At 31.1% G+C, this 27973-nt stretch overlaps 1 protein-coding gene and 1 long non-coding RNA gene across 3 annotated transcripts; one reads left to right on the top strand and one right to left on the bottom strand.

Annotated features, from left to right (window-relative positions):
* Positions 1 to 2607: 2607 nt before the first annotated feature.
* Positions 2608 to 16921, bottom strand: LOC132743361 (sporozoite surface protein 2-like). 2 transcript variants are annotated; one of them, XM_060731879.1, is made up of 8 exons: positions 16771 to 16921; positions 8351 to 8417; positions 7680 to 7830; positions 5317 to 5412; positions 4478 to 4513; positions 3989 to 4080; positions 3017 to 3187; positions 2608 to 2881 (listed from the first exon to the last, which is right to left on the bottom strand). In XM_060731879.1, exons 3-8 carry the CDS (start codon positions 7780 to 7782, stop codon positions 2822 to 2824), a joined length of 558 nt encoding a protein of 185 aa, XP_060587862.1. In that variant the 5' UTR covers positions 7783 to 7830; positions 8351 to 8417; positions 16771 to 16921; the 3' UTR covers positions 2608 to 2821. The 2 variants fall into 2 exon arrangements, with proteins under 2 accessions (XP_060587862.1, XP_060587861.1); XM_060731878.1 differs by having other exon boundaries at positions 2608 to 3187; positions 16771 to 16918.
* LOC132743362 (uncharacterized) lies at positions 14784 to 27733 on the top strand. The gene is made up of 3 exons (XR_009627566.1): positions 14784 to 15162; positions 24154 to 24222; positions 26547 to 27733. It is a non-coding gene; the product is annotated as an uncharacterized LOC132743362 (long non-coding RNA).
* The last annotated feature ends 240 nt before the right edge of the window (positions 27734 to 27973 follow it).

The raw sequence follows: 27973 nt of genomic DNA, 5'->3' as shown, positions 1-27973 counted from the left end.
ATCATATATATATAATTGTCAGATGTCAGTGTACCACCAAGTATTGCTTTGGGGTTGCTAGTCTGATCCTCGGTCGAGGCATTTCTGCGGGACATTTGACCTAGGACATTGAATCTAATGGTCATTTTTCTCTCACCGCTGATTCAGAAATTATATTAGATAAGTAGTCGTTCACTTACGGGGGAAATTGGTAATTACTGGTTCGTTATCCTGAATAGCCGGTTTACTGAAGCTATATGTTATATTTTTGGTCCCTGGTTGTGTACAGTTTTGATATTCAATTTTGCCGTCAGCCGACGTTTACAAGAAATGGTGCTCTTTGATTAATTTTTATTATGCCACCGCAGCATCTGCGATGCGGTGGCATATAGCGATTCATCTGTGTGTATGTGTGTGTGTGTGTGTTTGTGTGTGTGTTATATAGATTATATAGTGAACTTAAAAAGTCTTCTTGTGAAAAACCACTAGCCCAATTTCAACCAAACTTGGCAGGATTGGCTTCCAAAGTTGTTCAAAGAATTTCATTCCATGCAGAAATCTGGTGAATAAATTAAAAAAATCTTCTTGTAAAGACCCAAAAGGCCTAGAGCTTAGATATTTTGCATAAGGCATTGTCTGGTAGACCTCTAACAAGATTGTTCAAATTATAGCCCTGGGGTCAAAATTGGCCCTGCCCCGGGGGGTCATTGATTTTCACTAAGTACATATAGTAAAAACTTAAAATACGTTCTTGTAAAACCCAAAAGGCCTAGAGCTTAGATATTTTGCATAAGGCATCATCTGGTAGACCCTTACCAAGATTGTTCAAATTATAGCCCTTGGGTCAAAATCAACATTGCCCCATTGATTTTAGATGATATTATTTAACAAATATTGATTTTCGCTATATGTACATAAAATAAAAACTTAAAACACCTTCTTGTAAGGACCCAAAAGGCCTAGAGCTTAGATATTTTGCATAAGGCATTGTCTGGTAGACCTCTACCCAGATTGTTCAAATTATAGCCCTGGGGTCAAAATTGACCCCGCCCCAGGGGTCATTGGTTTTCCTTATATGTATATAGTAAAAACTTAAAAAAAAATCTTTTAGCAATTGACAAATGCTAGAGGTTAGATATTTTGCATGAAACATTGTGTTGTAAACCTCTAGCAAGATTGTTCAAATTATAGCCCTGGGGTCAAAATTGCCCCCGCCCTGGGGGTCATTGATTTCAATATATACATATAGTAAAAAATAAAAAAAAATCTTACTGTCTGAAGGTACAAGGCTTAGAGCTTTAATATTTGTTAAATAATATCATCTAAAAGCACTCTACCAAAGTTGTTCAAATTTTGCCTCTTGTGTCAAAATTAGCCCTGCCCCTGGGAGCCATAGGTTTATCTTATATGTATATACATGTAGTTAAAACTTAAAAAATCATCTTCTCTAAATTTACAAAGGAAAGAGTTAAGATATTTTGCATGAAACATTGTGTAGTGAACCTCTAGCAAGATTGTTCAAATTATAGCTCTTAGGTCAAAATATGTTCTGCCCCGGTGCCCCGGGGATCATTGATTTTCATTATGTACATAGAGTGAAAAAAAAATTTTGTGTCTGAAGGTTCAAGGCATAGAGCTTTGATGTTTGATATATAATATCATCTATAGGTCCTCTACCAAAGTTGTTCAAATGTCAAAAATTGGCCCTGCCCGGGGGCAGTGATTCTCATTATGTACACATAGTAAAAACAGAAAATAAAACAAACGTTTTCTGAATGGGAGAAAGCTATAGCTTAGATATTTGACTTGAAATGTTGTTTGGTGGACCTGTATCAAGATTGTTATTAAACTCTTGGGTCAAAATTATGCCTTGCCCAAGGGGACAGTGACCTACTTTCTTGTCCTTTGATGTACAGCAATGACATTTTGACCATGTACACAGTTTTAGTTATAAAATTGAACTTTGACCTAGATTTTGATGATGTGACCTACTTTCTTGTCCTTTGATGTACAGCTATGAAATTTGAACCATGCGGTGGCATAGCATTTTTCTCAAATGCAGTCTTGTTTCATTTATCGACGCTATAGTGGTTACGCTTGTGATGTTTGTGTGTTTTTTTTAATTTTACTTAAATTCTTGATTCTTTACCTAAGCTACGGATCCTACAGGATTTAAAATGCAAAAAAACTTCATTACGGCTAGTTATTTAAAACACTCAGCTACTTATTTATGTTTCCGTGAATGCGCCACACACATAGTTATAATCGAAATTTCATCAACATAATTCTTCCAGTATATTCATTTAGGTATGATATTCATTAATTTGCAAACAAAATATTCTGATACTTACAGATTGCCCACTATATCGTATTACCCCTTAACTATACAAGTGCATTTTTATAGTATCAGGTATTCATATATATATATATATATATATATATATATATATATATATATATATATATATATATATATATATATATATATATAATATATATATATATATATATATATATATTATATATATATATATATATATATATATATATATATTATCTTGCAGTCATTTAAGTCTGAACCACATCTTCATTTAAATAAATAAATAAAAACGAATACACATAATGGCTGACTTAAATTTATTGTCCAAATAGATTTTTGTATAACAAAAGGGGAATGTGATAGATATTGTCCATTAAAACATAAATGTTCTTAATAGAATCCTTTGAAATTATTATCTTTTTTATATTCTTGTCGAGATCATCGTTGATCCAATACTCGGAAACATTGGATCATGTATTTAACAATCAACTGATACAACGTCTTCCAAACACAGGCCAAGAGTTAGTATTTCCTTGTTTGATATGGTGGATATGTCGGAGATACGGGTGCCATCGGATTAACCTTGTATGATGGATTAATTGGTCTAACGGGTGCCATCGGATTAACATTGTATGATGTATTAATTGGTCTAACGGGTGCCATCGGATTAACGTTGTATGATGTATTAATTGGTCTAACGGGTACCATCGGATTAACGTTGTATGATGGATTAGTTGGTCTAACGGGTGCCATCGGATTAACGTTGTATGGTCTAACTGGAGGAACAGGATCGACTGGTATAGTTGGTAAGACTTGAGCACCGCCGTAAGAAGTTCTCCCAGTATTTATATCATTCGGTCCACAGTATCTCAATGTACATATGGAAGGCTGACAAATAAATAAAAGACATTGAGTTGTATAAATATAAACTTTATATCAGAACAGAACAAATAACATTCAATAAGAAGTGATATAAACACTTGTTAAACTGAAAAAATAGATGATTTTAATTATCGCATTCTGATATTTAAAACAAACAATGATCGTAAGGATTAAAAAAAAATAAGTATAAAAATAGTCCAAAATGAAAATCTTAAAAGTTGCCCAAAACAACAAGGTTGAGAATATTGCATGATTCGTTGATGTACATAGTCGGCATTGTTAAAGATATACTATGCTCATTTTTGAGTAAAATATTTTAATAACAGAAATTTATTGAAATCTATAAAATTGTTACTTAATGTGTCTAATTTGAAAAGAAAAGTTTGTCTTTTCTCAGTTTTTTTTAATGACAATATATATTCATATTTTGACCACTCAAACTGTGTGTAGAATTTTAAACATAACATATCTACTTTGTGTGAACCCAAAACATGTTTGTTTTATATTTACAAAGAGACTGTTGAGCAATTATCAGTATTTTCTAATATAAAATGTGAGCATAAATGTTATCTCGACGAAAACGGCGTTTCAGCTGAAATTTAGAAACTTTTACGGAGGAGCAATATAACATTGAGTATAAAGCCAGCCCAACTTGTACTGGTACTTGTCGACTGTAAAGGTTGGCCTTATGGTAATAAAATACCTCAAATGAATATTTCTCAGTTTAAAATTACGAGAAGTATAAATGTATTAAAGTAAAGAGCTGTATTATACAGATTATCAGGCAGTAAAAAGATGTAAACATACCACGCCAGCTTGTCCACAAATACACGTGTTACAGCCATCAAAATAATTCTGACCTGGTCGAATACGACGTCCCAAATAATCAGTGCAGCATGCTATAGAGACATAATATATATTACAACATAGTGTATTATAAAGGTATATTGAAGATCGAAACTGCTCATAAATACGATACAGAATTATCTTAAAATGCATCCAACTTTTAAAAAATATGAACTTAAATCCTGAAATACAAATGCAGGAAATAATCTTATTTCTAATGTTGAACTTAAATTATGTTTAATCTAATGCTGACATTGCAATAAGATTCACTATATGGTAACACTAAGATTCACTATATGGTGATATAATACTAAACTGAATATACAGCAGATTACGAACATGATTCAGAAACCCAACAAATTATTACGATTCTCGAATCCGTTCCTAGAACCAACCAGTACTAAGCAATGAATGTAAAGTTCAAGGAAACAACAAAGACAGCTTACTTACTTTGTTGGTTTCCACCGTACGTTCGTGTATGATATGCTGAAAATGAAAGTGGAATATCGATAATTAATTTGAATTTCGCTAGATCTTCACACAAATCATGTCCTTACTTTAGTTAAACATCTGGAAAAAAAGTGATCCCTCGGAAGCAATAAAACAGCAAAATTACATGAAAATTGCAGACTCGGTTTGATTGAGTCTGTACATGAGGGATAATGAAAATGTGCAACATCCCTCACGCACCCTAGCACCGGCGAGCGGTACTCAATTCTCTACATTTAAAAGCGCTAGACTCAATGATCCCGAATGTCCAGAAAAATGTAACAACACTGAAGTGAAGTACAATTATTAAGACTCAATTTCCTTATTTTCCACTTCTAATGCACCAGCGCTAATTATTGAACGACTTGAATAAAACAATATCAAGCCACCTCAATTTGAGCATCAACAACTACAATAAAAGTAAGAAATGAAGTTATACGAACGTAATGCAATTTTATCTAATACCCAAAAGTAAAAAGATTATTTAATATACTGAAACACGACTTTACGCTATCTTTGTGTAACGCACAGGGTACGCAATGTGATAAAATGGTTTCTCTTTAAATGCATACAAATGTACATGTAAATGGAATTTCATTAAATAAGAGATAAAATATGTATTTTTCCAGAGAAAGTGGAAGCAGCGTTTTACAGATACTCTCCGTCTGTTTGATCATAACTAATCAGAAAATTATAACGAACATAGCACAGAAACTGCAAGTTAACTTAAAATCATGTAATCAAACTAAAAATAAATATATAAAATAATATCTATAAACAGATAAACTCAAGAATCTCACTAGCATATGTTGATAACGAACATCCAAGCACGAAGCAGAAAACAAAAAATATGTTCATTTTGGAGTTGTAGATAGCAGATCTGCAGCTTAACTCTCCTGTAAGTAAAGTTGAACGTGAACGAAAAAATATTTATATCAATTTCTTCAAGGAAGTAGTTTATCTTATTCAACTTTCAAACGAAAATGTTATTGCATTTTCATTACAATGATGAAAGAAATAAAAGAAAATTTGGATGATAAGCAGCGATGTAAGAACATATGTTATTCTAATCACATGAAGTGTGACATCATGTCCTTGTCTTATACACTGTGTACTTTATGAAATAAACGTGTAATGTTACACTTATTTAAATAAATAATTCACTGATCTATGAAATTATTTTTATGCTGTCATGTTTTTTTCTGTGTTAAAACATACAATTTGGTCATGCAAGCTAGAAAAAAATGTAAACCTTACACTTCCTTATTATAATCATCTATTAAATGTTCTATTTCTGAACAATATATACAGATCGAGCATACTAGAAAAAAAAAATATTATAATATTATTCATACCGTATAAATTCCTTGTACCAAATTAAGTTTACAAGAATAACAATTATTTCATTTCAATAAACATATAATAATCATAATGGAAAATACATGACTATTTTGTTTATTATAATGACAATATTTACAAAATCGCATAGGTAAAGTCTTTATTTATTCTTTAATATTTTCAGTAAAAATATTTGGTATACCAAACTAAATAATTGTTTTTGTCTGTCTGTCTGTCGTCTGTCAGTCTGTCTGTCATACCTACAAAGAACATAAAAGCAATATGAAGCGATTATTAAAAACTATCTAGATTATTTCCTATAATAAGAGCACATGATTTATAAGTTTATATGTGCTACAGATTTACCTCCCTTTATTTTGTATATTTACACACCTATAAAAATATATTCACATATAAAAATTCTGTAACACTGAACATTTACCAGCAAAAGACACACTTGCTTCAAGGGACACTGGGGTATTTTTGACATGACAAGACTGGAAATAATTGTTTATGATTAATTATGATTAATGTTCATTTAGTATAGGTCGAGGCAAAACAATGTGTTATGTGTTAAGGCTTTTCTGTTCTGTTCTTGAAATATAAATAAGAAAATTCGGAGTTACAAATAACATGTTAACATGATGTTATAATGTAGAAACAAGAGCTTTAACGTAAATTGCCTGATTTTATTATGCTAACTTGGTAAAAAGGACCCACTTTCTTGAAAGGTATTGTCATTAAATTATTCTCTTTAGTGCCATTTGGTCGTTTTAAAAATCAAAACACATTATAGTCTTTGACGGTTTAAATCTAAAAAATGTCTGTACATTTATATCATAAACTGTAGCCAAATGGTTAACGCCGTTGATTTTAAACCACTTGCATATCACCGTTGTAGGTTTGAGCCACACAAGCGTCTTTGATTTCTTTATGTGAGAAAGCTATCAATCTAGCTTTCCAATGTCGCGTAATTATCGCAGTGTGGTGTGATTATTTAGCTGCGGAAATGAGTAACATCCAAAAACAATATAGGCAACCATTAATTAATATCTATACATCCATGATCCACACATCTGTTAACATAGCATAAGTCCTTAGAGCAGCAGTTATGCAACAAAACACTTGCAGGCTTATGAAGCATAAAGACAATCATCTCACTATTACTTGTATCATAAGCTATATTTGAAATGAAGAAGATTATGACAGTTCATACATAACCGCTATGTTATAGGAACTCCAATTATATTAAGAGTAATAGACTGCTCTTTCTCATTCCACCTTTTTTCACATTATTGTCAATATCTAACTTTATTTCTCTTTTCGGGACAACTGGATTTGGACACACAGTATTTTAGCTGTGTCAAATCTGAAGAACTGCCCAATTTGTTCAAATAAATACATTGTCATGCTGCATCAAGACCTTGACATTGCTTTTCTTTAGGTAAAAGATATCTTGGGGCATTTGTTTGAGTAAACATATTTTTACCTCCTCAGAGTTAATTTATTCTTTTCAGGCTATAACAACTGGCCCTATTGTACTTGCGCAAAAAGGCGGTATATGGATAACTGTTTTAAGGTTTAACTCAAATATAACTTCCACTGGAAGTAAGGAACGGCATTTTAGCTGAATTATCTATACGCCGTGGGATACTGTGGCCATGTCTTAATGACTGCAGGACAGTACTGGTAACCTATTGTATTGTTGTATTGTGCCGGTGTCGCGTTATTACAAAAGTGCCAAGCATGTTGAGACTGATACTTTCATGAAATTCTAAAATACAATATGCTCATAAAAAATGTCAAAATGTTATTGATAAATTACCTGATCCCACAGCACAAACACCAAACACATGGAACTTTGTTGTTCTAAAATATACTGCACCCACCTGTTGAGAATGATGGAGGGTAGTGCACTTGTTGGGCATAATCCCAAGGGTAGTGGTACTCTACACCAAGTGTGCATGTTGGAGTGTCTGAAATGTACATTAGTTAAATTTATACATTATGTATCATTGACATACAGTTTTAAAATGTTTATATAACAGATTTTCCTGAAGTCCTTAAGTTTTGCTAAAAAGGCTTCCTTTAATATACAGTATGTTATTTCTAGGGCTGTGACTTTTTTTTTAAATGTCATTCAAGTTCAAGCTTAGGTATTCATTAATGTGATTCTAAGTGTGGACAAACATATCGGTACTTATGTTTTTAAAAACTGCCTTTTTATTGTTTAATTATTATCTTTATGTTAGGTACATTTTTATTAAAAGATATATAATCAAAGATTAATAAGGAGAGCCCTTGAGAGCAATGAATAAATTATTGAAAGTGCTTATTGCAGACTTAGTGTTATCACATACTCGTGCCAATTATGTGGCTCCAAAAAAATGGTAAAATTAGTTACTTAGATATAGAGGAAACATGCATTTATTGTTGATAATAAAGTAACTAATAGATTGAAAATTACTGAACAAAGAAAACAAAAATAAATCAGACCTTCTCTGGGCCGTCTGGGGTTGATGGTTGTCCGCTTTTTTGTGGTCCCCAACCAGTAAGCGTTACACTAGATGGGTCAATAGAATAAAGAATGTATATTTGTGTAGGCTCATTACTTAATATGTTGAACTCGTTAAATAAAATAATATTTTGCTCGCATAATTTAACTGTATTCAACTGGTTCAATAAAATTAGTATTGAACCTTTACACTGAATCAATATCCTCCATTTATTAAGCCTGGTTATGAGAAATTATGGAAACTTCAACATCTCTATATTTTCAATTTCAAAGATCTGAATAATTAAAACAGCTCAAACAATGGAAGCAGAAATATATTAATGCATTTAAAATTGTATCCTACGGGGTGAGTTACATGAGGGCCTCAAGGAATGCATTAATCAGTAGTATTCGGAGACTTTATTTAACAAAATAGAGTAGAACATATACTTTAGATTACAATATACAAGTATAATGTAATAACATGTGAGCCAAGTCAGTAGACAAAATCAAATCAAATGGGTATGAACAAATGACAGTAATATTATGTAATGCAAATAATCTTTGAAGGTATTTTTGTTATATGGGTATTGCAGCAAATAGTTTTATCAAACTGTAAAAGCATAAGAAAAGAATTATAGAGATTCGCACGAAAATTTCCTTTTCTTGATTAATGTGTAATACAGCCGCGTGATTTTATTGGATAACGAAAATCATGATTTGCGTCGCATTGTTATTTCATTCATGATAAAAACGCAAACAAAAGTACAGAGCCATGACTGTCTGTACGTCATTGAGAAAAAAATACAATTTCCTCTTATCTTTTGACATGTTCAATCAAGTGTTTGACGACATATGCCAGATTTTTTAAAGTAGTTCCGAACGTACATGAAAGAAGAGCTTTAAATTTGACAATATTAGGCCTTTGATATAATCTTTTTGGGATAATCTTAATAATATTTTTAACAAAATTTATTCACTTATAACTATGATCAGACTGTATCATGTAAGTATAACACATATGTGATATTTTCGATTCATTTGACAAGATTAGCTTACTCCAAAATTTAACAATTCGAGATTTTATAGTAATATCTATGGAGTAACGTCCTAGCTCTGCGTACAACATGTATCGAGGAGTATTTTTTCTAGTCTTAGTTATTTTTCGTAGGAAATTAACACGAACTTGTTCAACCAGGTCTAAATTTTCATAACCCCAAATTTCACTTAGGTAAGGATAGGTAGAATAGTTTGATCAAAAAGATTAATCTGAAGATCAATAGGAAGGTTAAGGTTATTTATCCTCATATATAATTGGTGCAAGGCTTTATTTGCCTGAATGACAACATTTTTCCTGCAAAACAAAAAAAAACACTACCTGAAGCAGAAAATATAACACCTAAATATTTATAATCTTTCACTACCTCAACAACACGGTTATGTATGAAAAAGGAATATCTACTTTGTTTATTGGTGCCAAAACAATTACTTTAGTCTTAGAAAAATTTATATTGAGTTTCCATGTTTGGCAGTATTCGTAAAAATCATCTAGGCATAACTGAAATGAGTGTTCGTTTTCACCAAGGATAACGGTATCGTCAGAGTATAGCAAGCCCAGAATCTTTAAAAATCGGACCGCGTCATCTTCATGAAAATCAATTAAGATACCGTTATTAGGTCTTTCGAGAAAACGTTCCAGATCGTTTAAATAAATGGAAAAAAGTATGGGAGATAAATTTTCCTCTTGACGTACCCCCGAGAAGCTCGGGAAAAATGCTGATGTTTGGTTGTTTACTGACACAAAAGACTCATACTTTTAATGACGTTAAAAATGTTACGATTAAGACCAACACGCCATAATGAATCATAGGCCGAAGAAAAATCAATAAAAGAACAATATAACTTTTTCTTTTTAGAGCGCAATTTTTCTTTGGGAAAATGAAGGGCGAAAATATGATTATTTGTAGAGTATTTTGTTCAAAAACCAGCCTGATTTTCCTATAATAAATTACTGTCAGGTAAAAATTTGGTTATTCTTTCGTTTAGGACAGCTGTAAAAATCTTTCCTAGGCAACTAAGAATTGTAATGGGTTCGTAGTTTCCCGGATCAACAGGAAAGCCCTTATTTTTGAAAATAGGCTTAATGCAACATATCAACCAAGTATCTGGTAAAATAACCGAATCAAGAATAACGTTAAACAGTGAACAATATATTGGGACCATTAAAGTTCGAGTAGACTTAAAATATTCAAGACGTTAAATCAAAATGCGAGACAGCTTTACCATTGTTAGACTTTATAATATCTTTATTTATTTCTGTTTCGGTAATTGGTCTTTGAAGATAAGCTAGGTAACTAAATGTATTTTGAAAATTTAAATAATCTTCTCCGTCTCTATCATCATATTTGGACGAATTAGAAGTTTTAAAAAAGTCAAAGAATTCTGAAATGCTCGGTGTTTTCTCCGATTTAGCTTGTGAAATCCTATTAAGAAACCTCCAGTAATCCTTCGGCTTATTCGAACACATCGCACGCAATTTTCGTTCATTGTGATGGTTATTTAGATACGTATTCATAGTCTTTTTATAGTAACTACTAGCCGTTTTCAATTTCGCTTTATTTATGTTATTATTGTGCAATTGATATGTTTCACGAGCAGTATTACATGTATATTTATGACGTGCTTTTCAAAGTGAGGCCCGTACCGTGGACATTTTCCGTTTTGAGAGATAGGTTTGGATGAGGGTATGTTTTTGTGAGTTGGGAAATTTAAAATTGCAGACAAGGAAAAACGTCAGAAATTTGTTGATTTATATCATAATATAAGACTTAACATCACATTCAGGCCTAGTATCGAGCGCTGTTTTGATTTCATTAACCCGTTGGATATTTTAATGATTAACAAATGCTTCTTTCATATTTTCATTCCATTTTGGGGGTTTAGAAGGAAGCTGACACTGTACAGAATATTGTTCCTGTAAGGGTTCTTTAGGACAATCTGGGGTGGAAACTGTCATAGAGAGGAGTGAGTTGCCATCTGAGAATAAAGAATCTACTTCCAAAACATCAGAATTAGATACTAAAGGGAATAAATTTAGTGAACATAAGGATTGTTTACCAATAATCGAACTCTTCCTGAATGTCAATTTACCTATAGACTTATCATTTCCAACTCTACCGTTCATAATGTTAATTCTATTATTTTTACATATATCTAGTATTTTTCGTCCCGTTTTATTACTTTTTTTACACTGCAACGTACGATTTCGCGGAATATCAAAATTTTGAAAACTATCAATTTCATTTGATGAGCAAAGCGTTTCTTCATCAAAATGTAAGAAATGCGACAAAAGTCATCGAACTCGACAACATCGGAGACTTTATTTAACAAAACAGAGAAAAGTTAGATGTATGGGCATTCGCATCACCAGTGATCAACAAATAATCTCATTGGCTACGTTTAACAGATATATTATTTTCGAGCTCAAAAATTCGTCTTCATTAAAAAATCTAGAATGCTCTGACGGTATATACATTGACCTGATTCTGAATAAAGTAACTAATTTTTATCCAAAAAATATACTCGCAGTTACATTCTAATATACTGAATTCATTCTTTAATAGATTATTTACTAAAAATCCAATACCACCAGATTTGCGTTTAAATTTTTCTGATCTTGGTTATGACAAAAAAATAAATAATTTGGTATGTCAATTACATCATATTCACCAACTTAAGTCTCTGATAAACACAATATTGAAAATACCAATTTATCAAATTCTGGCTAGTTAGTTCTAGTTTTTAATCCACATACGTTTAAGCTACCTATTTTTAAGCTCATATTCGAATCTTTGAAATCAAAATCCTGCAAAATATCCAATTTCATATCTTGTTGATTAATAGTACATGCATTCAGGTTGTGGTCGACTTGTATATTCATATAAATGATTTGATAAATATTCGAGGTATCACTACCACTTATATAAAAATTTGAATTGACACAATTTTTTCACTGATATTCAAATCCACATTGAATAGATAATTATTATCAAAATTTACACCCGTAAAATCCACATTATAGTTTTGACTAACATACAATTTTCGCCGCCGTTTATGTCAGGAAGAAAACTGGCACTAATATTTTCACTAGGTTTTAAATCCACAGTGTATTCTTTAGTATAGTTCACATTTCCACTTGTTAAGCTCCCGCGGCTATTAAAGGAACTTTTATTCATATAATTACTCTGTTTAGATTTTAGATGTTTACAATCAACATAGGTAGAACAACTTGGTAGATTGATACATTCGTCACAAAGGTATACAATACCCGCACCTCGCTATTTATCTTTGTCCGTCGGTGAAGGCCCGTCCTCGATACGATTATTTGTATCGAGCTGATTGAGTGGTGGGTGCACATTCAACAGATAACCCTCTTGTGAAGAGGCCTTGGGTTCTCCAGTGTATAAAACGTCGTTACGACGATGGTTGTCTTGGCTTGATGTGGTCGAATCTATATTGGCTTTGCCACCCGTCACCACATTGGACTCCAGTTCGCTGTCGCTAGGGTTCCCCTCCATGATATCAGGTTCATGAGAAAAGGAGCTTGCAAGTGAGACCTCGACAGTTCGCTTGAATTTCTCTTGAATTCGTTCCATGATATTTGAATTGCAAGAACCTCGTAAAATTTCATGCCAATCGGGGTAAAGATATTTAACAGTTTTTCCATTGATACAAGTGCAGCTGGAAATTTCAATTTAACGTTTTGTTTGCCATATTTACCCCTAGCATTTTTAAAGTCCGGCCAAAGCTCTTGACGTGGTTCACTTATTTCCCTGGGGTAATCACGAGATATACCATATGTTGAATTTTTAAGAAGGTATGCCTTGTCCATGATAATGTCTGTGACAAAAAGATCACTGAACGATACTAGTATTGCCCGGTGAAAAGGTCTGGCTCCTACATCTGCCTCTTACCCACTCGAAACGCCTTTGTAAATATCTATTTGTAGGTTATTTTTTAGTAAGTTACTGACAATAGACATGCAGTCGTCGTCCAGACATCATTTCTAAGTGGCCTGTCAACAGTAAGTTATTTTTCAACATTTGGGCCTCATGGTCGATGCTTTTGTATTCGAGTATACGTATTCTGTCCTCGTTTACATCTTGGACTGCAGACGAATAGTACAAAATTTCTATTTATCAAGTCAAATTTTTTAGTTATTGATCCAAAATTTACCATCATGTCAAAAATACTGGTCATTTTTTTCATCCATAGACATACTTACAAATTGTTCTTTAGTTGGGTGAATAGATGCCTGTTCAGCATGCGGGTGGGGTATGTCCGATGATGACGTGGCTCTGGACGAGCGGCGAACTCTCTTTCTTGCATTTTGTAGTACAAAATCCTCGCCCAGTGGAGCGTATTTCCCTGATATTTACCAGAAAACATTTCCAAGCAAAACAATACTCCAATTTTTAATTCAATAAAGGAAGAGCACATTTTTTTCCCCAAATTTTTAGATGGAGGAAAACCAAAACATGACCACCATTGTCCATTACCTATAATTCATCCTAACGAGAGAACTCATTTGAACAACATATCAATCTTTCATGAGGCCCTCAAGTTCACTTAACTCGTAATTTTTTCTGTGAAAGGATTTATCTGTTTACAAATACGGCACTTTCTACCTTTTGCGGGACATTTATTGGTCGTTGCCTCACGTGACCTTTTTTCTGATTTCTGATTGGCAGCATGGTGTCTTGTTCGGCCGCGATTTCGATGGGTGTTGCCTCTCCCAGATATGGTGACATTTTGTTTTGAAGATTTACTCACTTGTTGTACTCCACTTTGAGAATTATTTCTCGGTTTCTTCCATTTTCTTACTGTTCCTAACATAAGAATGTCATCGAGGTTTTTGTCCCGTTCCTTTAATTCTCGCCATCTTAAGTGGATTTAGAACAGTGTTGAATAAGTTGTTGAAGAATTTCATTCTGTATTTGCAAATTCACAATTTTTAATAAAGTTCTAAGTTCAGTCACATATCCGTCCAAAGTTTGATGTTCATCTTGTTTACATGATCGGAATAATAAATTTCCATTTGCTTGTACTTTTAAGAGTTCTTTCACAGTAAAATTTTTTCGACTTCTTGCTTTTGAACTTGTCCATTCTCTTTTTGATTTTATTATTGACTTATTAACAGAAATACCAGCATACCAAATAGACACATAAGAGAAAGTGCAGAAGAACCTAACAAGAGTGGTTGTATATCTTAGATATAAACAGTAAAGAAACGATCTTTTGAAATCCTAAAAATCGAATGCCAGTTTCCACAAAAACAGGCTTTCAGTTTACAATACGCAATAAATACTTCGCACCTTTGGCGCTGTATGAATACGAGCGCATTTGAATATGAGTTTGAATGTACAATGGATGTTTTGAAAGGATATCGATATTTTGATGATTATTTCGAGTTTCTCTAAATGTGCGAACTAAATGTTACCTATATTGAATGACAAACTACATGTACGTGTATCATCAAAGGTTTTAAGTTTACTAAACTTGGCAGTAGAAAAGAATAAAATAAGACTTTACTGTTAAATCTTTTAGCAAGTACTTAGAGTGTACGGGTATATACATAAGTAATAGGTTTATATTCTTCTTTACTCATTTCCGCTGCTTAAATATAGGTATTTGACATAAGACATAGGGAAGTTTAGAAAAGATCAGTATACAAACATGTACAGGATTTAAATGGAGTCAAAACGGAATTTCAAGTGAAAAAGGATTTAAAAGTGAAACGCCTAATAATAATTAGGTAAAACATTTATTAGTTTTTTTTTAGATAAGAATTGAATATACCTTATATTAAACTTAATGAATACTTAAAAGCTTAGTGTTTTTTTGAAGAAGTACATATGAATGAATAATATAACCGGGATGAATAATTTTTCATGAAAAATGAAAATTAATTTTAAAAGTTTTTTTTATATATATATATTTAATATATTAATCGTTTACAAATGATAAATTGTACACGTTGAGAAACTTTAAAAGCTTTTAACAAAATAGAACATCAATATTCAAATAAACAATGAGTGTTCAAACTTAGTCAAAGTATCATAAAAGTAAAACTAAATGTATCGGCTATGATTACCAACTGAATACAATTTGATAATAAAACACAGAGTGGTATGCGTATATTACAACCATTGTCATGGAGAATGTTTTAGAATTCTTCTCCTTTATGAACTACTATTGAAAAATTCATAAGAATTTAAAGGGGTAAAGTTTATGTTAAAACCACTTTCGGAAATAAATTGTGAATGCAGATACACAATTTTAATATTTATCTGATTATTATTATTAATAATAATAACGAAGTTTGTAGAAATATCTTTGAAATTTTGATACAGATAACAAAAAAGGGAAGGCAAAGGGAGGACAAGAAGTGTTAGAAAAAAGATAACCAATATATAATCATAAATCTTTGGAATATTTTTTTTAAATATAATGACATTGTCGCCGAATGATAAGAATATGTTTCCATAGAGTGAAAGCGTCTCATAATCGTAAAAATTGATGGTGATAAAGTACTGATAAGTTAGGTGCTTGATACAGACTGCTTATTAACTAATTTAACTTTTCAAATTTGTTATGGTAAAATGCGTTATTGATTACTAGTATAGTCAATTATACATTTATTTGTCTGTTGAATACGTTGTTGAAAATGTTTTCATACAAAACTGGTCTTCTACTTATTACCCGGTATTGTGAAACTAAAAAGGTTTGTGATATGCATGTTGATAATAATAGTTAAAATAGTCTGCCTTTATGTTTTTTCTAAATGAGATTGATCTTTCAGTAATGGAACAATAGTCAAACTATTATAAACCAAAGAGCGATTGGTTATAAGTTTTTGAAGCGTTTGCTTGTACATTAAAATATTGTTATTAAATGGGGATCGAATTACCAATATATGACAAATGGTATTGCATTTCATATTTGATATTCATAGAGTAGGGTAAATTGAAATACAAAGATTCATAAAAAAATATCGATATTCCTAAAAGATATTGGGACTCATGCCAAAAAATAAACACATAATTTATGTCTGTACTACAACGCTTTATTTATCAAGGTAGAATATAATATGATTGATTATATCTTATTCGTCAGCATTAGAATTAAATAAATGTAAATTGGTCAATGTTGATTTTGTTAAAATGCTTGATAAAAATAAGTGGTTTAAACACTTAATATTTAAAAATATTACATTTGCATAATATCAAATATAAAAAAAATGTATGAGTATCTCTTTAAAGTATATTATGACTTTGCATGAGTTGCAAAGTCACATAGTGCAGTCATTGCAAAATTAAGCAATTATAGATCATATGATGAAAAGATGACGATTTACACTCACCTGTATTGCTCTGTGCCAATAAGTAACCAAAATGTAGTTTAAACATCATGTTTAAACATCATAAATTCCGCAGATCAGTGGAACTTTATTCGCATATATGTCGGAATTTTCATAATATTTTCTGATATGTTTGTTTTATGCTTTTGCGAACAAAACTAGATTCGCATGCTTTCCAAAGTAAGTCTTTCTCTAATATAGTGGGTATTTGAATAATTAAAACTTGGTACACATACATCATAATATTAATGTTATTGGCATCATGAAGCGGAAGCGGTATTGCAAATCGTTAAAAGATTGTCTTTATCTTTAATTCAGTGAAGAATAGTTCAAATAACCGGGCACTCAATTATCCGGTTCTATCCTCCACAGATTCATGCAAATAAAATGAAAATTTAAATCTTAGAAGTAATATGTATTGTAAAAAAACACGTTTTTAAGAGATAGCGGAACCGGAAATCTACTTCTTACGTGTGTTGCCTTTTGATTGGTCATTTTGAGGCAGATTGCGTGCGCATATGTTGACAGATGATGTAATAGAAATCGCTATTTTAAAACGAGTTATACCCTAATATAGCAGTACACGAATATATATCAGCAAACAAATATGCCATGTACATGTACCACTCCTCTAAAATTGAATTTCATTGTCAATAAAAAGAATAAGTGAACATATATTTCATATAAGATTTGATGGTTTGAAAACATTGATAAGTTTAAAATATTATAAAAGACGATAAAATTAATTTGCGCACCAAGACAGTTTTGGTCATATATCGCCGAAACAGAAAAGATGATTTTGGCTAATATCGGGTGTTACAACTATAGCAACACTCGGGGTCAAAACCACCTCACCTGCAGGAAAAGCTAAAAGACTCCATAAGGACTGTTTATATATATAATTGTATATGTATTTGTCATTTGACACAGTGTCTTTACGCAACGTATGGTTAAAAAAATTAAGTACTGGTGCTGGTACTTAATTACTTTTGAAATAAAAAGTATTGGAACTGCAGTGATGAAACAAAATCTTGTACTGGTACTGCCTATGTAGGTAAGTGCTGCTTAAGGTACATAATTACTTTACCCCTAGTACTGATGCATCCCAAGTTTAAAAAGACATTCCAGTAATTATTCTATTAAGTGGGGACGTGGCCGAGTGGTTAACGTAAGGATCGCTGGCTGCATGACTTCAAATCCCGTCAGGGCCAAGCCATTTTAGTAAGAAACTTTACATTAGTTATTTAATTAGTCATAAGAAAAATCATCTCGCCGGAAAGGTTTGAGCATGCATATAGACGTATAGAATTGGATGGTTGTTTTGATTTATATATCATGCTTTCCGGGACAATAAAAACAAATTTGACATATAAGATATCGTATTACTGCCTGCTTATTGATTCATAATTTTTGGAATCCCATATTGTCTCCGCGAACTACGGAAGCGTGTAAGTGCCTAATTGACACTATACTTTATTTTGAACGAAAATAAAATAAAAATACACTCTTTTTAATTTTACTTCTGTACATTTTACACATTAAAGTATTACCATTACGCTATAAACTATATCATAACAATTTAATCTATAAATTGAATTTTATTATATACATAGTATATGAATCTTTTGTCGTAAGATATTTACTTTTCTTATAAATTGTACTCTTTTACTGGTCAGTTCTAAAAATGAAACTTTGAACAGTTCGCTTTAAACCTACTTGTACTCGTATATATGTATAAGTTCAAGCGTAAAATTTACTCAATGAACAATAACATCGCTTTCCTATAAATACATGTATTTATTAATTGATTTGTCAGTTTTGAACTATTGTTGTCAGTTTTGTTGTTCTAGAAACAACATCATACTATTATAAAATATTCTTAGATACATGAAGGCTAAATTCACATACGTAATTTGAACCTTGCAACAGATCGTCATAGTATTATCGAAGAAAATGGACGCTTTATGCACTTTGTAATTCAAATAATATAGAGATCGAATTTCAAATTGTTTTAGTTTGCCCTTTTTGTTATGAAAACAGAAGAAAATTCCAAGATTTAGTCATTCCAATCCAAATATGTTTAAATTTATAGAACTCAAAGAGTTAGAAGATTCTACATAACCTTGCACTTTTTGTATTAACTCATTTAGATGAGAACAGATCTTGGAATGATTTACTAAAGTATACAAAGTCTGACGTTTTTTTAAATTCAGATCACTCTCAATTATCCAGTCTACATACTACTGTTACAATGTATATTCTTACTAAGTATGATTTATGTCATTATAATAATTTATATAAGTCTCATTTATTTACATGTACATGTACATGTCATAAAAGGATATACAACATAAAACAAATATAAAAGCATTTAATAGCCATTCTATGTAGAACCTTATAAAACATATGGCTACTTTACATGACAATTTACATTAATCTGTACAATTTACATTCTATACTATAATTTTTACTTTAATGTGTTTTATTTGTGATAGATTTCTTATTTGTAATAGATTGTAAGGCTATCGACTAGAAATGTAAATACATGTAACATGTAATACAAGGCAACAAACTAAGACAATATAAACAATTGAAGAAATAATATACAACAGAACACTATGTACAGTCAAAAATAATAAAAAGACATTATAGGTGCGTATTATCCTTTAGATGTAGAGTTACTCCTCTAAAAATTGAGACTTGTCGTTACGAAGCTATACCAGTTAATCAGAGAATATGTTTTAATTGTAGTAATAACATTGAAGATGAGCTACATGTCCTTGTTAAATGTCCACTTTATTCGCAAATAAGAGATCCGCTTTATATCGACATATGTAAGACTAATGACAGATTCCTAATGTATAGTGATAATGACAAATTCATATATTTGCAATCAAATGAAATATTGTAAAATATTCTGCCAAAGCCTGCTTTCATATATTATGTGCGAGAGGCAAGTTATTAATATTTTCATATTGTTTTAAATGGGTTTTCTTATTTATAATCATATTCTTAGTCTCTTATAACCCTTTAAGAGTGGTTTTGTACATGTTTTTCTTTTATAACTTTGTTATATTTGTTAATGTATGTACAAAGGTGAGAGTTAGATAAACAAATTATCCAGTCTTGTCTTGCCTTGTATTGATGAGAATAGTATTAAATTGAAAACAAATTATTTATACAATGTTTACCATAAAGATCCACAAAATACATTGTATTATAATAGACATATTTATAAATATTGGAATGCTAGAAAAATATCAGTATATGAACATATCAATTATTCTTTCTATCATGCAAACCTTTTGCGAAGTAAATATACTTTGATAATCTATTAAAAATCCCATACTTAAATATTTTCATAATATATATATTTATTTCATGGAGGCTAAAAAACAAAAAAAAACCCTGTCTATATGAGGTTAAAGGTTAAGTCTATGTGCTGAGCATCTAAAACGTGATATAGCTATTATAAGCTTTAAAATGTTAACACAAGAAAGATATTTTTCAAATTTAAAATCATCTTTCATAATCTTATTCGTCGCTAATTTTGTTGAGTTACCAATTTTCTTAACAATTTAGTAATTACAGTATCAGGCTGTTTAACTATTTACCAGCGTAATACAAGATAATAACAAGATACATAATATTCAAAGGTACCCTTCCAAATTCACCATACTTATACAGCAGCACTTGCTGTCTAACACCCAGTTGTTGCTTTGAAAACACTTTTTGAACATTTGAACATGTAATATGCCTGGTGCATTATGCAAATACCATACTTCAGAAATAAAACTGAGAATAAACAAAATCTGAATAGACGGATTTACAACTGTAAATTTAAAGTTTAAAAAAATGTAAATATTACAGTTTGAAAATGTAATTCTTAAAATCTAAAAGTGTAAAAATTAACAGCTTAAGTTGATAGTTGAAGTGTAAGTTTCACACTTTAAATTGTAAATTTTACAGAATTAGATGTTAAATTTATATATTAAAGTAGATATTTTACAGATTTATAGGCTAAACGTTACACGCTAAAATGTAAAAAATTACAGAAAAAAGTATACATTTTACGAACTATAGAACAAAATAAAGCACCGTGTGGCAATTATACGCTTCCGTAGCATACAAACTGTTGAAATTTTGAAAGTAAATCGAAGATTTAAATAAAAATGGGTATGTTAAGTTTTTATGTTAAGTTTTTATTGTAATAACATCATTTTTATTATTATCTTACTTAAAGTTACTATACATCAGTTTCTAACATACATTTCACGTTTCTTTAGTACCATGTGAGAAATGTTCCATCGAGTGGGTGGGGCATTGTTCAAATCGAAGTACGTTTTAAAAAAATACTGTATGTATCTTTTGTATCATTGCTCGTTTATACATTTAGCTAAGATGTTTCACGAAGGTGGCTTGCTTCCATCTTATTTCCTGGTATGATTAAGTTTTAGAAACAATGTTTGGAAAAATATCATATTTTGATTCTAAATTGTGGTCATTGGGCTTTCTTTTTGCTTGATCTGTCCCTGAAATATAATGAAACAATTCCAAGGCTTAAGGTATTGTTTCTCTTTGGATACAGCATTCGTTCATCTATCTGAATATATAATGTTACACATGGATCAAGGTAATCTGGTTGAAATAGTGTTGTTGGATTTAAAAAGGAAATTAAAGACAATGACACGACATCGTGATTTGGTGTCTGGTAAAAAAAGGTCAGTTAAGAAAATAGTTGAGTTAGAAATGGAGGTCCATAGTCAGTACTTAGAATGTAATAAGATATCCCTACATCTTGGTAAAACAGAATCTGACCTACTTGGATAAAGACAAAGGAATGTCTATTGTAATGGTCTTGCCACACTTAAAATACTTAGGTGCTCGATAGACCAGTTTGATTTATGATATAATGACAATAATGTTTATAAAAACATAATAATTATATGTTACAGTTAATGTAGTGGAAAAAGGATTTTTCTTATTTCTACACAATGAGACTATAAATGTTTTAGGGTGATGTCATTATACTTCTCCTGTATAGTTTTATATATACATGTAGTTTGACAATAAGTTACAAGCTACCCAAAACCAGCCTATTAGGTTTGTGTTACATATGGAAACTAGATTTCATATTGACCTGTTTGATAATTTTAATTGGTGTTGGCTTGTACAGTTAGGAAGAACAAGTCTCATAAATCCAAAGAAGTAAGGTTTCTTGCTGTATGGAAAAGAAAACAACAACTTTAAACAATCAGGTAATGTTCACAGTAAGAGTATCTTCAAATTCATTCAGTGATTATTTTACTGATACTGGGATATTTTTGCTAGATTAAGGAAATTGTTCTAAAATATTTTCAGTACACTTTTGGATGTAGTACCATAATACGTCAAGGATTTAAAACATCATGACCTCTTAGATCAAACCTGTTTGTCAGTCTATATAATTTTGTTGATTTCAGTATCTGGCATCATTGTTATAAAAGTTCCTCTTGCAACATTTTTATTCCCAATGTTGTGTTGCTTATCTATTTTCAAACAGATATCATTTTTCAAAATTTGTATGTTCTGTATAAATATTGTCTGTTTGTGTTTAACTACCAACCTAAATATAGCTATATACATGTATTGACCATTTTAATTTGTATTACTTGTATGGAAGAGGAACGCAAGTTCAATTCCTTATTGTGAATATTTCTGAACTGTCCTTACAATACTCTATTTCATAATAATAGAAACTATTTACAAGAGATAAATCCACTATTTGGTATACTTTGATTCAAGCTCAAACTGATGAGTAAGGAATTTTTCAAACATTTGTTTTTTCTCTGAAAATAAAAAAAGAACAATCCAGTCATCATAGAAGTAATGGCTTTTTTTTACATTATAACAAAAATGATAATTACATGCCTATGTAAAGCTGTGGTTCACTATAAAAAATAAATATGCTTCAGGAAGGATAATTGTCATATTTTGATAAATTTAACATTATATCATTTCTGGACTTCTAAAAAAGAAATTGGATAATGGACGTTTTGAAATATATATAGTTTCAGTCTCTGATTATGCATGCAATAAACTTAAATGTTTTCTTTCTTGACCGTGAGGTTTTATTGGTTAATAAATGTTACATAGGGTTTCTAAATTTCAACATATACATCAATCCAAGACTCAAACTTCATTTTCTTCTTTTGTCTCTAAACTTTTAAATACAATCATCATGAAGTTTTATGTATTGGAGCCAGATCGTTTTAAAATGTATTCATTGTCAAATTCATTTACATATTTTTGAACAAGCATGATGCATAAATTGAATACAGAGGGAACAACATAAAACTAGTTGTAGATTGTTTAATTCTTGGTGCAAGGGAACATTTTCTACACAATGTAGCTTTGGTTTTGCTTGTCAAAAATTATGAAGTTATGAATGACCTTGTCATATCTTGTTGCGGAAGTTAAATAACCCTATGATAGAACTGATTTAATTTTGTTTTATAAATAATTTTCTTATGTGCATCTTTTATATTATATACTCGGTTTGATTGAGTCTGTACATGAGGGATTATGAATACGTTCAACATCCCTCACGCCCCCTGGCACCCAAACCATTTTAAAATTTTGTAGATCATAAAGTTTTTAATAAGATTGTGTCCGGAAAACTTTGCTTATCTATATTAGTTGATTTGAGGTTCTGGCATATTCAAGTTGCTGTCTTGCTTTAAGCAATTTCAGTTTATATTTCTTTTCTTTTAGCAAATACCATCGCTTTATATAAAAAACTAGCTTATACTTATAGCGTCTGGGAGAGACTTTTAAGTATAATTTTTGTCTGTCTAGTTCTTTTGTGACTTGAAATTTTTATGCGTAGTTGTTAATCTTGGGAGCAGATACATTTTACCATGCATAGCATATTCTGATAGGTACAAACTATACCAATCTCTATGCAGATGGACTGTTTAAATAATTCTATAAGTCATTAAGTCATATTCCTAACCATTATGGTTACAGTTTTCTGATTTGTCTTAAATATTCAAATTATTCGATGTTTTTGATCCCATGCACTGATTTATAAAGCGTTTGCTCCTATCAGCTTGTAAGCGCTAATGAGGATAAGGCACACTCACATGGGTTCGGATTTTTTGTCAAATAATTTGCTTCATTTCCAGTTCATGATACTTTGGAAGACCATCCTTTATTCCATACACAATTTAATAAGTTTGTATAAGCTACCCTGCGAGTCAAATAAATGTGAGTCTAAAAACATACAAATAGGTGTGGAGAAGAATATAGACCTTCCGCTTATATATTAAGAAACTGCATACACTCCATTTTTGTATTTCCAAGTTCTTACATATACATGTATAAGAGATACATTCCTCATTTCAGCTGAAGGTGGAAACGGTCAAAATGATAGCGGAAGTGCACTGCCATCATCAAATGTGGAGAATAGTGATTGTAAGTAATATTAATGCTTTATCCCATTTTACTAGCGATAAAATTAAATTCACTTATATGAATTATTTCTACGATCCTCTGACAATAATAATTTCTTACCTGTTTATGCAAATTCATCTCACAATAATATACTGCCGTTGTAACCATGCCCCGGTCAATGTTCTTTCGAAAAATTATCTCCCTATGTATAAATGACTGACTCCCTCTGAAGACAAATGACCCCTATAATGTAAACACAATACAGTGAAGATCATTTTAATAATTTAAAAGAATATTTCCAACAAAATTTCTTACCCACAGACTAGAGTAGTGTTATTTGTTTTATGGCATCTGCAGCATGGAGTTATTTTAAATGTACATTTTTATAATTCAACAATAGTGCACTAGATTTGAACAACACACGTGATTAACACCAGCCATTCGTGAATGTATCAACATTGATAAGGGTAATGTTTAAAGTTTTTATTTAAATTTATTTCAAGGAGTTCTAACTGAGGGTTTTACATTTTGTTTTGTTTTAAAGAAAATTATTTTAAAATATCTGAACCATTTAAGTGCTATAAAGGGTCACAGGTTCTGTGTTTGGGACAGTGCTCCCATTATTGTGTGTCCCTTTACCTTAATACAAGGTCAGTCCGTATTGTTCCCCTTTAAAAAAGAAGAATGAAACTTAAGTTTGCAACAATCACCCAATATCTTCCCATAGTAGTCTCTTAGATTTACGACAAAGTTGTGTATAATAAGGTTAAAGATTTTCTTAATTACAATGACCTATTATGCAAGTATCAGTTTGGTTTTAGACTAGCTTTCGACACTAATACATATCCTGTTCATTGTCAGATTTTAATGGTGATATTCTTGTCGGTATTTTCTTGTTGGATCTTATAAAGGCATTAGATACTGAAAATCATAGTATACTTTTAATGAAAATGAATGCTTAAGGTCAAAGTTGGACCCTAATATGTTTAAGGTGTCGGTTGAACGCCAATTTTTAAAGTCAAGTTTATAATAGTTTTTAATTAGGTATTTGGTATCATATGTATATTATGCATTCCACATATATTGACAATTTTTCACCTTTGAAGTAAAAATATTTTTCAATTATAGTTATAATTAAGAACTTGTGAAACTATTTGATATTACATAATTGAATAATCTCTTAATAAATCATTAATGTATGTGCATATTAATATCTTTTATATTCAAAAAAAATTCAAATATTAGTTCCTTGCCTGGTCAATTTTAATAGTTTTGATGTTCCATAATTAAATCTCGACTAAGTCAGTTTAATATTTAGTAGTATAGTAAATTATCCAACTGTTCAGGTCTTGAATGTGTTGAAAAAATCACTTTTGTATGTAACATTTTAATTAAGACAAAAGTTTAAATTGTGGAAAATTTTGTGTAAAACTTCAATGTAAATCAATTTACATTTACTTTTGGAAAAATGTCTTGTAAGCCTTTAGTAAATTAATAGTTAGATAGTGTGAAAATATTTGAAAATAGTATGTAAGCTGCCTTTTAACAATAATAATATTTTGATAGATAAGAAACCTATATCTGTTAAATCAACGTATGAATAAAAGTGTTTTTTATACAAGGTAATAGAAAGTTTGTAAGTAAAGAAAATTTAGAAACAAAAATTGGTACAAATATTTTATTCACATAATGAAGGTTTGAAAAGTTCTTTTAGAAAGTACATAAAATCTTTAAAACTAGAACATTCAAATATCAATGTATTATGGCCATTAATTTAATTCTATACAAAATATAATCAGTTCAATAAAAAACGCTTTCAACATTTAGTCTTCTTCAGGAAAACGTCGTTTTAAAAATATTGATTTAAATATCTTTTTCGTTTTATATAAAACAAATACTTCTAAGTAGAAAGAGAACCTCTTCTTTACATAATGTATTTATTGAAAATTGTCAAATACCTACATGTACATTAAAATAGAATGCATTGTTGATAATAATATTATAACTTTTAATTGAAGCTGATAAGTGTCAATATGATTTTTGTCTAAGCACCAAAAGGTTGCTTATTGTAATATTTTTGCTCATCTGTTCGTTTATCTCAAAAGAAGTCGGTTGAAACAAAATGGAATACTGAAACCTCTCTCATTATTCTGTCTAAAAATTTAAACATTTTCTAGGTATTCATATATGGACTTTTTCCTGCTGAAAAAATAATTACAAATCTGTCTGTATCATAATTGAAAGCTGTATAATATTGGCCCCTGTCAGATATTAAGAAAAAACATGTCTCCCCTTCTCTTTGTCATAAAATATTGTCTTTGTTATTATGTATTTATTGTATTAAGCTTGTAGCTCATAAGAAATACTCTACGGTCCACACTGGAACTAACGTGTACTGCTGAAATTTGAAGAAACATAGTCTTGACCCCAGTAAAGACACCCCTGGTGGTCCGGTTGCCAGTCGGATGGTTTCCGAAGGATACTCCCTCGGCATCTGGTGCCCTTTGGCTTCTACCCTCTGGACACCGTCCGATATTCTTAAGGTAAAAAAGTTCATTTGCCCCGCGTAATTCGGCCTACACGGTATGCATCGGACAAAAGCCGTGTGATACTAGTATCCGGTCAGCTATCCGGTCCCCCTTGGTTATCCGGGATAATTAACACACGACTTCTATTTCATACAGGGGCAGAAGGGGGTATATAAACATCTCACCATCATCCTCTTCGTAATTGATAGATCCCTATTCTGACATTTTATTTGAATAACAGTACATTTAACAACAAAGATTGATGTGTGCCCTTATGTAAACAAATTTATTATGGTGAAATTCTTACCGTGTCCACTAATGTGATAATTAGAAAGACAGGCTATGAACCTATGCATAGGATGAAATAGTATGAAAAATCTTCCAAGCTTTCATACGCCTGCAACTTGCAGAAGGTCGTAGGCGTCACAATGCTATATTGACTGCATTAATTGTTGAAGAAAAGAGGGTGATGAGACGGTATACTTTTCCCTTCTTTCTTGAAATATATAACACTTTAGAAAGAATATGTTTTTTCTTTAACAAGTTGTTAAATAAAGCGTGAAAAGTCTAAGAAACTTCTCATGAGTGGGAAAAGGCAGAACTGTGAATGAGAGAATGACTGTCACCAGGTCTGTTTACACCCCTACGCTATCCTTAAGGTATCCATCCTGGCACAGGACGGCGTTCATCCGGGACCAGGTCAGTGATTATTTGGAGCCTAGTGTGTGAAAATGGTTACCGGCTTGCAGCCGATTCCAATAGGTGTCCCGCCGGGTATCGGAGTTTTTTTTTAGTTTAATAATATTTTATTGCATATATAAATATACATCAATTCATTTACATTAACAAAATTTCACAATATACAAAAGGGTTGGGCCAAAAGTTTTTACAACATTATCGTGGACCCTTCCCTGTAAATGATTAACATCAGTTTCATAAAGTAAAGAAAGTTATACATTAAAGTAAATATGCATTAAGTAACAATACATTTTCATTTTAAGAAGGGAAGAAAAGAAAACAAGAAAAGAAATGTTGCTGTATCAGTTGTGTGTCGACACTACCACCAACCAATCCCCATCATCAATTGTTAAGCAGATACCCATTTGTTTTAATGAGCAAAAATAACCTAAAGTACTTGTTATAGTTAATTACCATTAAAAACAATGTAGTAACGTTATGTAAACCTCTTTGTTTCTTTGATATAATTTTGAACATGCTGAAATAAGATTTTGTTTTTGAAAAGT

Source organism: Ruditapes philippinarum, unplaced genomic scaffold (genome assembly GCF_026571515.1).
Source record: "Ruditapes philippinarum isolate M1 unplaced genomic scaffold, ASM2657151v2 ctg9484_1_1_1_1, whole genome shotgun sequence".
Taxonomy (NCBI): Eukaryota; Metazoa; Mollusca; class Bivalvia; order Venerida; family Veneridae; genus Ruditapes; species Ruditapes philippinarum.
Note: the sequence above shows the minus strand (reverse complement) of the source record. Positions and strands in the feature narration are given on the sequence as shown.